The sequence below is a fragment of the Electrophorus electricus genome, chromosome 15 (assembly GCF_041902795.1).
Source record: "Electrophorus electricus isolate QZ-2024a chromosome 15, ASM4190279v1, whole genome shotgun sequence".
NCBI classification, from domain to species: Eukaryota; Metazoa; Chordata; class Actinopteri; order Gymnotiformes; family Gymnotidae; genus Electrophorus; species Electrophorus electricus.
The window spans coordinates 21,667,943-21,681,109 of NC_137511.1; the positions used below are offsets into that span (position 1 = coordinate 21,667,943).

The 13,167-nt window shown below is 40.5% G+C and overlaps 1 protein-coding gene across 1 annotated transcript; it reads right to left on the reverse strand.

Moving 5' to 3' along the window:
- Nucleotides 1–10,004: 10,004 nt before the first annotated feature.
- Nucleotides 10,005–12,469, reverse strand: LOC145651346 (uncharacterized). Its single transcript, XM_081697971.1, has 2 exons — nt 12,222–12,469; nt 10,005–11,806 (listed from the first exon to the last, which is right to left on the reverse strand). The coding sequence occupies exons 1-2, from the start codon at nt 12,380–12,382 to the stop codon at nt 10,975–10,977; spliced, it is 993 nt and encodes a 330-aa protein (XP_081554097.1). The 5' UTR covers nt 12,383–12,469; the 3' UTR covers nt 10,005–10,974.
- Nucleotides 12,470–13,167: the final 698 nt, after the last annotated feature.

A 13,167-nucleotide genomic window follows, 5' to 3' on the forward strand; every position in this document is an offset into this window, starting at 1 on the left:
CTGTTTGAGAATATGCTATTTCAATGGGGAAGTTCATTAATTGTAGGGGAATGTTCTCGAAATGAATGTATAGTCTTTGCTGTCCTCATCTTGGTCAAGGCTGGTCAAGCTGCTGCAAGGCTGAGTGGAATCTTGGTCTGAATCTGAGTGTGTTTCAGTGCTTGGACTGAAATAGTTTACTCAAAGTGATGAACCTTTTGGGCAGATCAGAAAAGTGCTGCTCATGGCTTGAGGGCTTGTAATTCCCAGCGTGAGGGTCTCCGAGCATCTCTCTCACCTTGGGTGAGGCGTCCTTGTGTAGGTAGTGATAGGGCTTTTTGCCACTGTTGTCACGTATGTTGCAGTTGGCACCATAACCACGCACCAGAACACTCAGGACTGATTCGGGCCTGTGAATAGCAGCGATGTGTAGTGGGGTGTAGCCCTCGTAGCTCTTGGTGTTTACATCAACCCCTGGCCTACCTTGCTGTGAAAGAAGAAGGATCTTGCGCATCATTTCGCTGTTTCCTTGTTTAGCATCCCAGTGAAGTGCTGTGAAACCAGACATGAAGTTTCTCCACTCTGCCAGCTTGATGTCCTGGAGCAGTTTGGTGTCTTTGTTGATCTTTTTCTGGGCTGGTGAAGCAGGTGCCACAGAGTGCCTCCGCTTGGTCATGGCTGATCTGTACAGGTCATATCCATCGTTCACTTCACTCAGTTTTCCATAACATTAAAGTATTATCATTGTTTTCCATAACACTAGTGGCATAACACTGCTGATTTTAGTTTTCTATATAATTTTTTCTTTGCTGTTCCACATTTTTCGAGTGTGGTTTGAAAGCAGTTGGTAACACTCCTTTAAACAGGACCCGACACAGGACCTGTCACTAGTTCACAACAGACAGTGATATAGTTCATTCAACTATATAACAACTTAAATGGTCTGCAGTAGGGTTTTTATTATATTTTAGCCAGCATAAAGTACTCTGCTCAGTCAGTTTATTTGCTATGTACTTAACAAAGACAGGCTTCCCACTAGCGATCATTTTTGAGGACTTTTCCAAGACATTTTTATGATGGTCTAGCTAGCTGGTATGGCAAACAGGGTTAGGGTTAGGGTTCTTCACCGAAACCTCCAGTTTTGCATAGAGACAAATTTAGATTGTTGATACATACCTAAATGTAGGATTCAAAGTTTGGTGTACCATTAGGTTCACTTAGTGATGGACACAAACTCAGGTCCCTTTGTATGAGAGACTTGTAAAAGCAATGTAAGCCACCCAGGAGGTTTAGAACATTTCAAGGTCTGTAAGTTTGGCTCATTAGGACATATAGAATTATAGATCATGTGTTTTAGGTATATAGATAATGATGATGATGTTGTAAATCAGAGATATAGAAAATGATAGACCAGCCTGCTCTAGTGATCTGGAAAGGGGTGTTTATATGTTATTATTATATACTGGCATGTGAAAATAGCTAAAAATTAAATTGAGAAAAGTACATTATTTTGCTGTCAAATGTCGCTTTCTTTTTCAATTTTGCTCACCCAGATTATTAAACACGAAAGCATCTACAGAGCCAAAGCGTATTGATTGTACCAATTTACAGTGTATTCTGTGTACTTGAGTGTAAAATATTTCCATGCTATTTCTCATCCTTCTCACTCTCATTCTTGGGGAACACTTTTCAACATATTCAAAATATGATGTTGAAATGTTTTTAGTGTAGGACTTTGGAGTCATGGGATGGCAAAATCCTCTTAAATGTCTATTCGGTTCACTATATATCACTACTTGAATACACAAATCAAACTGCTATCCGATCCCTGTATGAAATTCTTGAAGTAGACGTCCTCTTGTACCCATGGCATGATTTATAGTCATTTTTACTGTAGGAATTTGGAGTAATGGGGTACCAAACTCCAGGTTCATATATGCAATATTGGAAGCTCTATAAAATAAACAAATCAAATTGTACAAGGACCAACCCCCACAGCAGCCTGAATACACCTCCAGATCATCATCTCTTTACCAGGACCATGCCTCACAGCAGCCAGACCACACCCCACATCAGCGCCTCTGTACCAGAACCATGCCCAACATCAGCCTGACCACACCCCCAGATCATCAAATCTGTACCAGGACCACGCCCCACAGTGCTGAAGCCACCAAAACACCACCCAATTCTATTGAGATGTGTGACATCAAACAAATATTGCAATGGATTTGTACAAAAAATAATTTATATAATAGAATACAAACAAATTATCTTGTATTAATAACAATTATTTTTAACCCCACAGAAACAACCATGATAATGTAATCAACAAAAATGGAAAAGACCTTCTGCAGCTCTGTCAAAGTCTGGGTCTGTATGTCGTCAATGGTAGGACACGGGGGGACTCCTTAAGAAGATACATGTTGTGCTCACCTCTTGGGAATAGTACAGTAGATTATGTAATAACAAATTTAGACCATTTCTCTATCAGTGCATTCATTGCTAAGCCACAAACCCCTCTGTCTGATCACAGCCAGATTGCTGTGTTCATGAATAGGACAGAGACTAACACTGCACATGCACAGCCCAGTAAGCTGTACAACACTAGGTGACCATATAGATGGGCCCAAAACAGCACAGAACAATTCCAGAAAGAAATCAGTACTGCCTAAATTCAAATACTTTTAGATGCCTTTCTGGACACCACATGTGTTCAAAGTATACAAGACTCAATCTGGCAGTAAAACATCTAAATGTGTTCTTAGAAAAGACACCAGCAAAACCAACATTAAAACAAAAGTGTGCATCAAAAACCAAACCTAAAAAAAGATAATTGGTCAATTTTGGACAAGTGGAATAAACTTAAAAAAGAGATCAGGAAGAACTGGAAATACAAAATGGGGACATTTGGACAAACCATTTCCAAACTCTCTTCCAGACAGTAGAATCAAATGCAAATCTTCAACAAAATCCTATAAAGCAAAAACTGGAGGTGCTACAATTGGCTAATCAAAAACCATTAGACTTCTCAATTACTGAGCAGAAACTTCAGGAGAAAATTAACAAACTAAAATCAAAGAAGGCATGTGGGCCTGACAGTGTACTAAATAAAATGATCAATTTTTCAAGCTCTAAATTTCATTTGGCTATTCTAAAACTGTTTAACCTGAATGGAGGTTTTTTCCCTGAAATCTGAAACCAAGGATTAAGAGCACCAATCTTTAAATCCGGAGATAAATTCGACACTAAGAATTACAGAGGCATCTGTGTGAACAGTAACCTAGGGAAGATAATGTGTAGTGTAGCATTTTAAATTCTAGATTTCTGAAATTCCTTACTAAACACAATATCCTGAGTAAAAGACAAATTGGATTTCAGCCAAATTACCACACCATTGCCTATATTTACCCCCTATATTATTATAATTATTATTATTGTTTATTGGTAATAGGAGTTGTTGTAGTTATATTACTGTTGTACTTACTATCATTGTTAGCAGTAATTTCTTCACTAAAGCTTTGGCACAATTGAATTGAACTGAATGTGTGTGTGTGTGTTCTCATAAAAAGTCCTCAAGTGTCCAGAACAACCTCTCAATCCCAGAACACCCTGAGCAAGAGAGACACAGAGAGAGGGAGAGGGAGAGAGAGAGAGAGAGAGAGAGAGAGAGAGAGAGAGAGAGAGAGAGAGAAAGAGAAAGGGAAGAGAGAAAATGGGGAGACAAATGAAGGGAGAGGGACAGAGAGGGAGAATGAAAGATGAAGAAGAATGGAAACAGAAACCGAGAGTTGATGGGTGATATTTTGTTGAGTGAATGAGAGAGCGAACTTAAGAGACTCAGAAAGATACCCGAAAGAGAAAAAGCAGGATTAGATGTGGGAGTCTATTGGATGATGGATGACGAGTAAGGGCAGTGGAGTATGACACAGCTGGAAACAGCCCTCAAGCTCCATCCATTCCAACTCCAAACTTGGACAAATGTGGTCAAAATTGGAAAAAAGATCTTAAGGCATTCTTGGCAACTTGCTTGTCATAAATAGGAGCATTATTCCTGCTGTCATGGAAGCAAACAGTAACACTGCATGAATTCCATGCCTGTTAGTCTGGCTGAGATTGCTTCTAGTAGCAAGGAACCATTTATAAAAGTCTTACTGAACCCATGGACAAGCAGGGCTACCAAGGTCTGCACAAGGGCAGGTATGAGGAATCATTTTGGGAACACAAACTTTATAATAGGAACTAGAATAGATAAGACTTTTGGAAGATCTGGCAACCCAAAACAAACTTTGATGTTTGTACCAGTGTGACAGTAATCCCCCCAGCTACTTGTACATCTGCATATCTTCCAGTCAACCTTTCAAAGAAAGAAAGTGAGGGATAAATATTATGCTGAATTTCCAAAACACTTATATTTGTCATGTTGTGAATACGATGTTACTTCTGTGCTTGGTGGAATAGAAGGTAACATGCCTGCATACAGGATATTAAAGTAAAGGGCTTGTGCGTGTGTGTGGCTGTCTGTGTGTGTGTGTGTGTGTGTGTGTGTGTGCGCGTGTGTGTGTGCGCGTGTGTGTGCGCGTGTGTGTGCGTGTGGCCATGTGTCTGTCTGTGTGTCTGTGCCCATGCCTAAAGTGTGACATTGACCATATGTACAGTGTTTATATCATCATACAGTAACAGTGATGAAAGCCAGTGTGTGTCACAGGGTGTCGACAAGTGAAAGATCCATTATGAAGAAGTTGGAGAAAAATCTGTTATTGCTTATTACAGCCTATTATATATAGATTGCAGGCAGTAATTATGGAAGAATAAGAGGATGAAGGAGTCCAACAGACAAGTAAAAGAACCCTTATAAAGAAGTTGGGGGAAAAGGAAGAGAACAGGGCAGTACAGCGCTGCCTATACATGAAGTCTCAGTGAGAAAGAATGAAGCCCAACTCAGTGTCCTGATGTTCAGTGCTTATGACTCAAACACAGGCTATTAGCTTAGCATGGCAGGCCTGGTGAGGCTAATTCACTATAATAACTATAAAGCCCTGAAATTCATTTGTATTCTAAAATTTGTGAAATATTTTTCATAAAACATGTATGTGAAATTAACTAACTGTGCCTCTGAGTATTTCGTTCAGTTCTACATATAAGTGCCTTCACTGTCACGTGGTATTATGACATCACAGTCTAGCCCTATGAAGTCACTATGTGTGTAATAAAACTAAATAAAAATCTATGAACATAAATCTATAAATAGGGGTCATTTTGCAAGATGGTCATTAAAGAAGTTGTGAAGCGTTCATGCAGTTTGGAGCGTGTCTGATCTGAGGCAGGAACTTTCCCAAAGGTGAGTACACATAAATGAAGACAGACTGCTTGGAAATGTCTTGGCCTCGGACTAAAAGACATTTTGTGAAAGAGTCCAAGCGCTAAAAATCAGATTGTAGAAGAGGGAAAAGACCACGCCTGGATAAACTTGGTCATTGTCTAATTCTAACTCTCTCTCCAGCTAGCGGAAATTAGCCAGACTGTCATTAGCGATCCAGGTAGATGTACCACATGCATAAATAAATGCCAAAGAGTCAAGCTTATTTGAAGTCGTTTCTAGTAGGCTGTGTTGTTGTTGACTTAATTATGGATAAGCCGTTCACCCGGTGAGCTCGAGATTACAAGCCAAAAACCGACACATCCACGTGCTAAAAACAAACCACGCGACTCTTGTGATCGTATGCGAACTTTCCGATTCGCACACTGCTGATGTGAGATTTTAGCACCGATCACAACCTGAGTTTCTCCTAAGAGCGGCATAAATGTTGGCCTATGTGGGAGCAGGTGTAAGGTGAGGTTTCACAGCTCCCTTTTCTGTGGGAGCAGAGTTAAACTCTCCAACAGCAAGTGCGCGTGATGGCGACATCATATCAGCTTTACATGTTCAGCTAGAATGAAGCAGCGTGAGGCCTGATTCAGAGACTCAGGAGCACATTAGTCACGTAACTGTTGTTAAGCAGCTTTGTTTAGAGCTCAGCATGGTTTATATGAACAATATCATTTGTATGCAATTAGTAATAGTGCAGGTTGCTTAGCAATGGTCACGTTCCAAGTTTTAAACGAGCGCATGCATCGCTACTGGTCTTGGTGCAACAGGCTTAAACCTCTCTATGAAAAATGGTCTCAGTTTCTGCCAGTTTGGCAGTTAATCCCAGTTGGTGCACCAGCCCTGGGGACGAGCATGAGGACCGGTCATCCATTCAATTCAGCTGGCTCTCAAAGTCACGTCCTTGTGCACGAGCGTTTACTGAAAAGAAATCAAGTCGGACTGAAAGGTTCACGGAAGGTTTTACGGCCACATTTCTTAAGTCTGTCATGCACCATGTCACCCCCTCCACTCCGGATGGACATGCCAGTGCCTGCAGATCTAACTACACCTGCTACTTGGTACCTTCATTAACGCTCGTGTATAAAACCTCCTGGTCTGTGTTCCAGTTGCGAAGTCTCTTTCTGCACAGCGAGTGTGTCTGAACCTTGTTTACACTTTATGGCTTGTTTTCTTCTTTCAACCTATGCCTGATATTATGGTTCCCGCCTTTTCACCTGTAGTGGTTTGTATTGTTTAATCCAGTCTTTACTTTGTTCAATAAAGCCTTAAATTCCTTTTTATCTGTGTAACGATGAACGGTTGGAAGGTGAACGCACACGTGGAGAAGCGCAAGATTTATTAAGGGCTGATGCAGAATCATAATCACTACACCAGCCCAATGCCATAGAATACATGATACAAAGAGAGAACATGCTGAACAAAAGTAAACAACACAGATGAAGACAAAGTGGAAGGAGGCTAAAACAATAACACAAGCAATGACAAGAACACTTAACTAATACTGGCAATAGAAAACATGAGGCCTGGACTACGAACAGAGGCTGGGAATAATAATGAGCAGCAAATGAACAGTGCACAACACAGGGATTTCCAATGCTGTGCCCCATTATCTGAAAATGACCTTTGTGGTTTCCCTTGTTCCACAGGTTTTATTTGAACTGAAGTTTATGTGGAGTTTTGATGCAGTTATGAGTTGCATGCTGATAGTGATGGTTCAGTGTCTTCTGGCATGGACTACTATGTTTGCATTGCAAATCATTGGTGGTATCCTTTCACTGCTAGAAAAATTCGTAAGTGCTGTTAAAATCGTAAGTATAAATGAACGTTTGTGCATTAAGCATAATATTTTTAAGCTTATTGCAGTATTTTCCCCAGGATAGCTTTTTAGCCTAATGGCAATGGAGATAATGTTATTTAGCCTTTAATAATGAAGCTTTATTGAAGCTAATAATTTATTTTAGTAAGTTGTCAAACATTGTTGTGACATTTTAAGAAAAAAGTCGCACACTCGATGTATATTGTCTGACGACTTTTTGTCGGTCTGAAAAGGAGAGGTTTTTTTTTACACCTAGTGGAAACTATTGTGCAGTTCCTGAGTAATTGTAGCTCCTATACATTTCGAAGAACAATGTGTTGTTGATGCTGTAAAATTGCTGTTCTGTGCATCTTGGTGTATGTGTGTTTATGCATGTATGTAAAAAGAATGCTAAATATTATGCACTTTTTTCATAGTGGGAAAGAGTCAAGTCCAGTTTCGCCACAGTGTTTCCACAACTACAGCGCACCGGGACTCCCTCATCCATCCTCCAAAAGCCTGGCAAGGCTGCGCTTAATGAGCCTACCTGCCTCCTGCTACCTGTGGGCACGGAAACCTCCGATCGTAGCTCTGACGTTGCGCGGAGTCGGCATACAAAGTTTGCATCTAGTAAGGAAAGCTTGCATGATAGATCGCTGCTGCCAGAGGTGAAGTATACGACTGCCAAGACAGGCAGAGCCCGCACACTGAATGAGAGTGATGCGGCAGCTGATTTTGCAGTTGTGAGTAAATGTGTCATAAGCTATTTTCATACAGTAGTCATTTTATGCATAATCTCTACTATATGTTTTCTGTTTTTCTGTCTGGAGTTGGCATTCTCAAACCATCCCATGCTTAATGCCATGGTAAACAGAATGAAGTAATTTTAATCAATGTCTGAATACATGTTAGAAAGTGTTATTATAATAGGAGGGGCTCATTGTTTGCTGTGGCTAAGATATGTCCACTCATAAGGCAGTGTCTTGTTGTTTTCATTCCTTCAGAGAGACTGGATTTCCCACGTTAAGATGAGAGTGGATGAATTGGAGGCAATAATTCTGATGGAAGAAGAGTATGAAGGAGTCCATCAGACAAGAAAAGGAACAATTAAAAAGAACTTGGAGAATGTGGAGCTCAAAGATGAACTGAAGTCCCTGAAAGCTCAGCTGGAGAAAGTAGGAACACCAAAATGCAACCTTCAGTTCCACTGCAGTCACATACAGTCAATGTCATACTATAGACAGAGGGTGATTTTAGACAGAAATAAGGAGATGTCTTATGCCTACAGCACAACTTCACAACTCGACGAGCAATGTGGTGTTGGTCGTGTCAGATTGCTGGTCTGTGTGTTAGTGTTTTTGCGCATGTGTGTAATAAGAATGCTAAATATTATGCACTTTTTCCACAGTGGGAAAGAATCAGGTTTAATTTCCCTGGAGTGGTTACAACGCTGCATCCCACCAGGACTCCCCCATCCATCCTCCAAGGCAGGGCTGCTCTTAATTGCCCCCTGCGACCTGCAGCCACGGAAACCCCCAAGCGCCCCATTGCTGTTGCCCGGAGGCAGCACAAAAAGTTTGTGTCTAGTACATACGTCCCGTATTGCAGAACATGGCTGACAGTCATTATGGAGGAGGATGAAAGAGTGACAGTGATTATGGAGGAAGAAGAGGATGAAAAAGTTCAGCAGACATGTGAAGGAACCTATAAAAGGAAGTGGTGGAAAAATCTATGGAATGTCCTGATAAGGACTAAGAAATCTGAAAGGAAAAACAGCTGCAAAGGAAAATTAAGCACCATATTAAACAGGAAAAGGAATGGAAGAAAAGACAAAAGCGCCGGGAGAGGGAGCGTAGACTGTGCAGAATGATGGAGATGTTGAGGCTGAAAGGCTTCCAGAAAGAGCAGAAGCAGCAAACCAAAGGAAAACATAAATCAAAATGTAAGGGAAAAGGATTTCTGCAGCGATTGTGGCTCTCTCTGAAAAGAAGATGAGGGCGCATTGGACTGGAAAAATATACAAAAAGTACCACTTTTGTAATAGACCGTAAACCCAAAACTAATAAAATTAATAATGAATCTGAGAAGGCTTGATGTTACAAAGAACACATGTTAACAGTGAAAGCAAGTCCAGTCACAGCCACTTATGAAGAACATCTGTTTTCCCCAACACACAATCAGCTTCTTTAACAATGAAGCGATGGGAATCAGGAATCAGTTCCAAATTGTCCAATCCATTTGGAATGATATGCCTCCGAGATGATCAGTTCTTTTTAGAAATGCGAGGACGTTTTTCTGACAGTTGAGCATTGCAAAAATCTTGAACGTCATGATGTCAAACCATGTCTGCGCTGCAGCAAACTTCCAACAAGGGGTGAGAGAGTGGAGGCCACCCAAATGCTGCTGCCAGGATTGAGGTTAAAATGGACAGGGGTCCCATCTGGGAGCAGCAGCCATAGAAACCCGTGTGGCACACGAGGTTGGACTTTCCTCTGGTTCCATGCATGATACTTACATCAGTTTATTCTCAAGACACAGAGCAAGAGACACTGAGACAGAGTGATGAAGAGGAGGAAGACTATGCTCAGATCATTATTATGATCATGTGGCATGGATTATAATATGAAGCTCCAATAAAGTCATTAAACTAAACCTGATGATGGGTTATTAATTAATTACAAAAAGATGCATTTGTCTAACTTACTGTGATGTTTTAGCAAAAACAAACATGCTAACTCGATGTACAGTGACTGATGGCTTTGTGAGCATTTAGAGAGGTTTTTGGACACTGTGGACATGTCTAGGACATCTAGTGGAAAACAGTGTGTAGCTACTTAAGTCATTTCATGTATATACTCAAAAGTGTTGAATTTATTTATTTAGCCAAGTGAATCAGGAAATGTAGAGCATAATTGAAAATGAATCTCCAGCATCAAAAGACACATTATACACTCCAAAAATCAAAGGCATTTTTGTTTTTTGACATTTTCTTTTGTATTACATGAGCTCAAATGGAACCTAAATGATGGAAAAATAAGCCTGGATGGGAATGGATATCCTGCCCCAGTGTCTGCTTCAGTTTGAATCCTGAATGGTAATTGTGCTATGTGTACAATTTCAGATAACTAGTGTTACCCAAGTGAACAAGTACAAAGCGTTCAAAAATGAGCTTGGAGGGGCATAGCCAAATTATTAATTAATTACAAAAAGTTGCATTTGTCTTTATTTTACTGTTTGATTTTTGTTTAAAGCTATTTTGATGACTGAATCATTTTTGAAGGAACTTTGCCTTTGTGATGGTTTTTGCTGAGTATATACACTTTTTTGCCAGGTGATCAAAATTAACTATAAAATATTTTTATATATATAAGTTTCAGTGGAATGGAAGAATATCATTATTTAAGATCAATAATTAATGGTGGAATGTTTTAGAAAATATTAACAATTAAGAAATCCTCTAGGTGACACACAAGTCACACTTCCCCCATTTACTGTGCATATAGCCAGCGGTTATTTTTAACATCCAGTGAAGAGGATGAACACTAGAATACAAATCTTAATGGCGAGGTCAAATCCCAGCTCAGCATTGTGTTGATCGTGTGGGGTGAGGCCTGTCATAAATGCTTTTGACCTGTTTCAGTATAATAGCTATGAAGGGCACAGATCTGCATAATCCATCTCAGGTGGGGAGTCTGAAAATTACATGGTTCATAAACTTTTTTTTTAATATCATAAAGTTTGATCCCTCTAACTACTTTTTCTATTGTACACTCAGTATTAGCAGGTTTTATAATTTTAATATCCAGTGCTTTATCCTTATGTTTTTACTGTTTTATAACTTGACTGTACTTTTTTTTGTTCTATGATTATTGGTGGCCACCATCCTTTCGTCTACGGCAATGTTCTGGTGTGGCTGATAATGTGCTTGACAGGCAGTCAGGATCTGTTCCATAAGTGGCTTGAGGCGGAAGAGACAGTCATAGGCAGGTTGACCTCTAAGCTGATCATTGATGGCATCTGCTGCTGGGTCACTCATGTGCAGGTTTGCACTGATGGCCTCATACCGCTTCCCAGTCATAACTGAAGGAGGAAATGGGAGGCTGTGCAAATGATCCTTCCTCCACAGGTCCCGAATAGCTGAAGGCTTCATTAGTCCAAGATAAATTACAATGCTGATAAAGCGAAGCATTTCGTCAGCATTGATGTCAGTCCACTGCCTCTTCAAGCCCTTCTCTGTTCTCTTTGCTGCATACTTGTTGGTGTTATTGCACAGGGTCAGGAGCACTTCTTGACTGAACAGCTGGAAGACTTCAGAAGGGCTGTAGTCCTTCTGAAAATCCAGCTGAACTCCTGGGGTCCTCCTGGGGCGAAACTGCAACGGAGGAGGCTGCTCATCTTCCTCCGACGCGTCATGCCATCTGTCCTCTAGTGTTGCAGGTGGTGGTATTGCTGGAGCTCTTCTGCTCCTTTTGGCACCTTTCGGTGTTGACAGTTTTTTCTTTGCTTGGGGTGGGCTTGTGCTCCTGCTGCCTCTGTGACGACGCAGTCCTGAGGTGTGAGGAGTGTCCACAGATTGGCAGGGGGTAGAAGCTGATGGCTCTGGGGGTGGGCCAGAAGAAGTGTGAAATCTCTCAGATGGGGGAGGGGAGGGGGAATTTTCTTCACTGCAAGAAAAAGACAGGATAACAGCCAAATGAGTAAAATATGAAGATGAAAATAAATACAAATTGCAAATTGTCATGGTAAATAAGAAAATTTATTACATTTACATCACTATAGTGCCTCAGAATGATGATCAGTGCTAATGCTAACCAGTGCTAATGCTAACCAATGCCTAGTGCAAAATATACATAAGCTCTATCGCAAACAACAATAATTTACCTTTACATTTAGGTCATTTAGCAGACACGCTCATCCAGAGCGAGTTACGACTTACACAATCAGTGCGATAAACAGTACAACAAGTACTAGAGTTTCAGTCAACATAGGAGCAAATTCAATGGACATTTAAATATTACGTAACCAACACTGAACTTTTACAATAAAGAATCACGCATGCTATATGAATTTTATACTTACGGTGCATCGAGCACGGCATCGATTCCAAACTCAAAAGCGTCTTGCTCAGCAGAATCCATGCTAGCAGCCATGGAACCGTCATCGCTCTCACCTTCCTCGTCGCTAAGCCTAAATAGCTCATCATGAACATCTAAAACTGTAAATCGCCTTTTCTTCTCCATTACTGTGATAAAAATAACATTTTTTTTCCAAAAGCGGAACGTGTTACAAAAACAAAGCGAATTAGCCAAAATGAAGTAACTTGCGTATGCGATGCGTTTGCAAAACGGAGGATGTTAGTGCGCAACAGGACCTTATATTGTGTTTACGCATGGCCCGCCCCACCTCTGTAGTGTAGTATTCAAGGCAAATGAGGTGTCGATGTTTTCTTTTGACGGAATACTATTTGCTGAAAGTGGTTTCAATCACTTTGGTTTCAACGGTCCATTACTATAAGCTCTTTTGATAGGCCAATCATGAACAGCAACACAATACGGAATCTTGCCAAAGGTAGAAAAACAAAGCAATCAAAGAGAACGTTTATTCGATGGACGAATAACAAACACGGATTCTAAGAAAGGAGGGTACAATGCTCTATTCAGGAACAGTTTTAGGATAGTAACGTGCAGTTTGATGTAACTAAAGGTTTGCGTATTTTGTGTTAGGTTACGAAGGAGCCGAACGTGTGTTTCTGCTCTAAGAAGTGAGCAAGCTAATAAAGAGCTGTATTAGCATTCTATATACTTTTTTAAACATGTCACGGTGTTTATTGGATGGTAATTGAATTTTCTATTACAAAATCTGAAGTTCTCTTATATCGGAAGAATGTTTTAAAAGGCAACTTAAAAGGGCAGGCACGTGTTTGTGTAAATTTAGCCGAAAAACACGGTGTATTCAGCATGGGATTTCTGGCGAACGGATGCATGTAGACGGCTGAAAATCGGTAAGCAGGTACTTGTATTAGTCC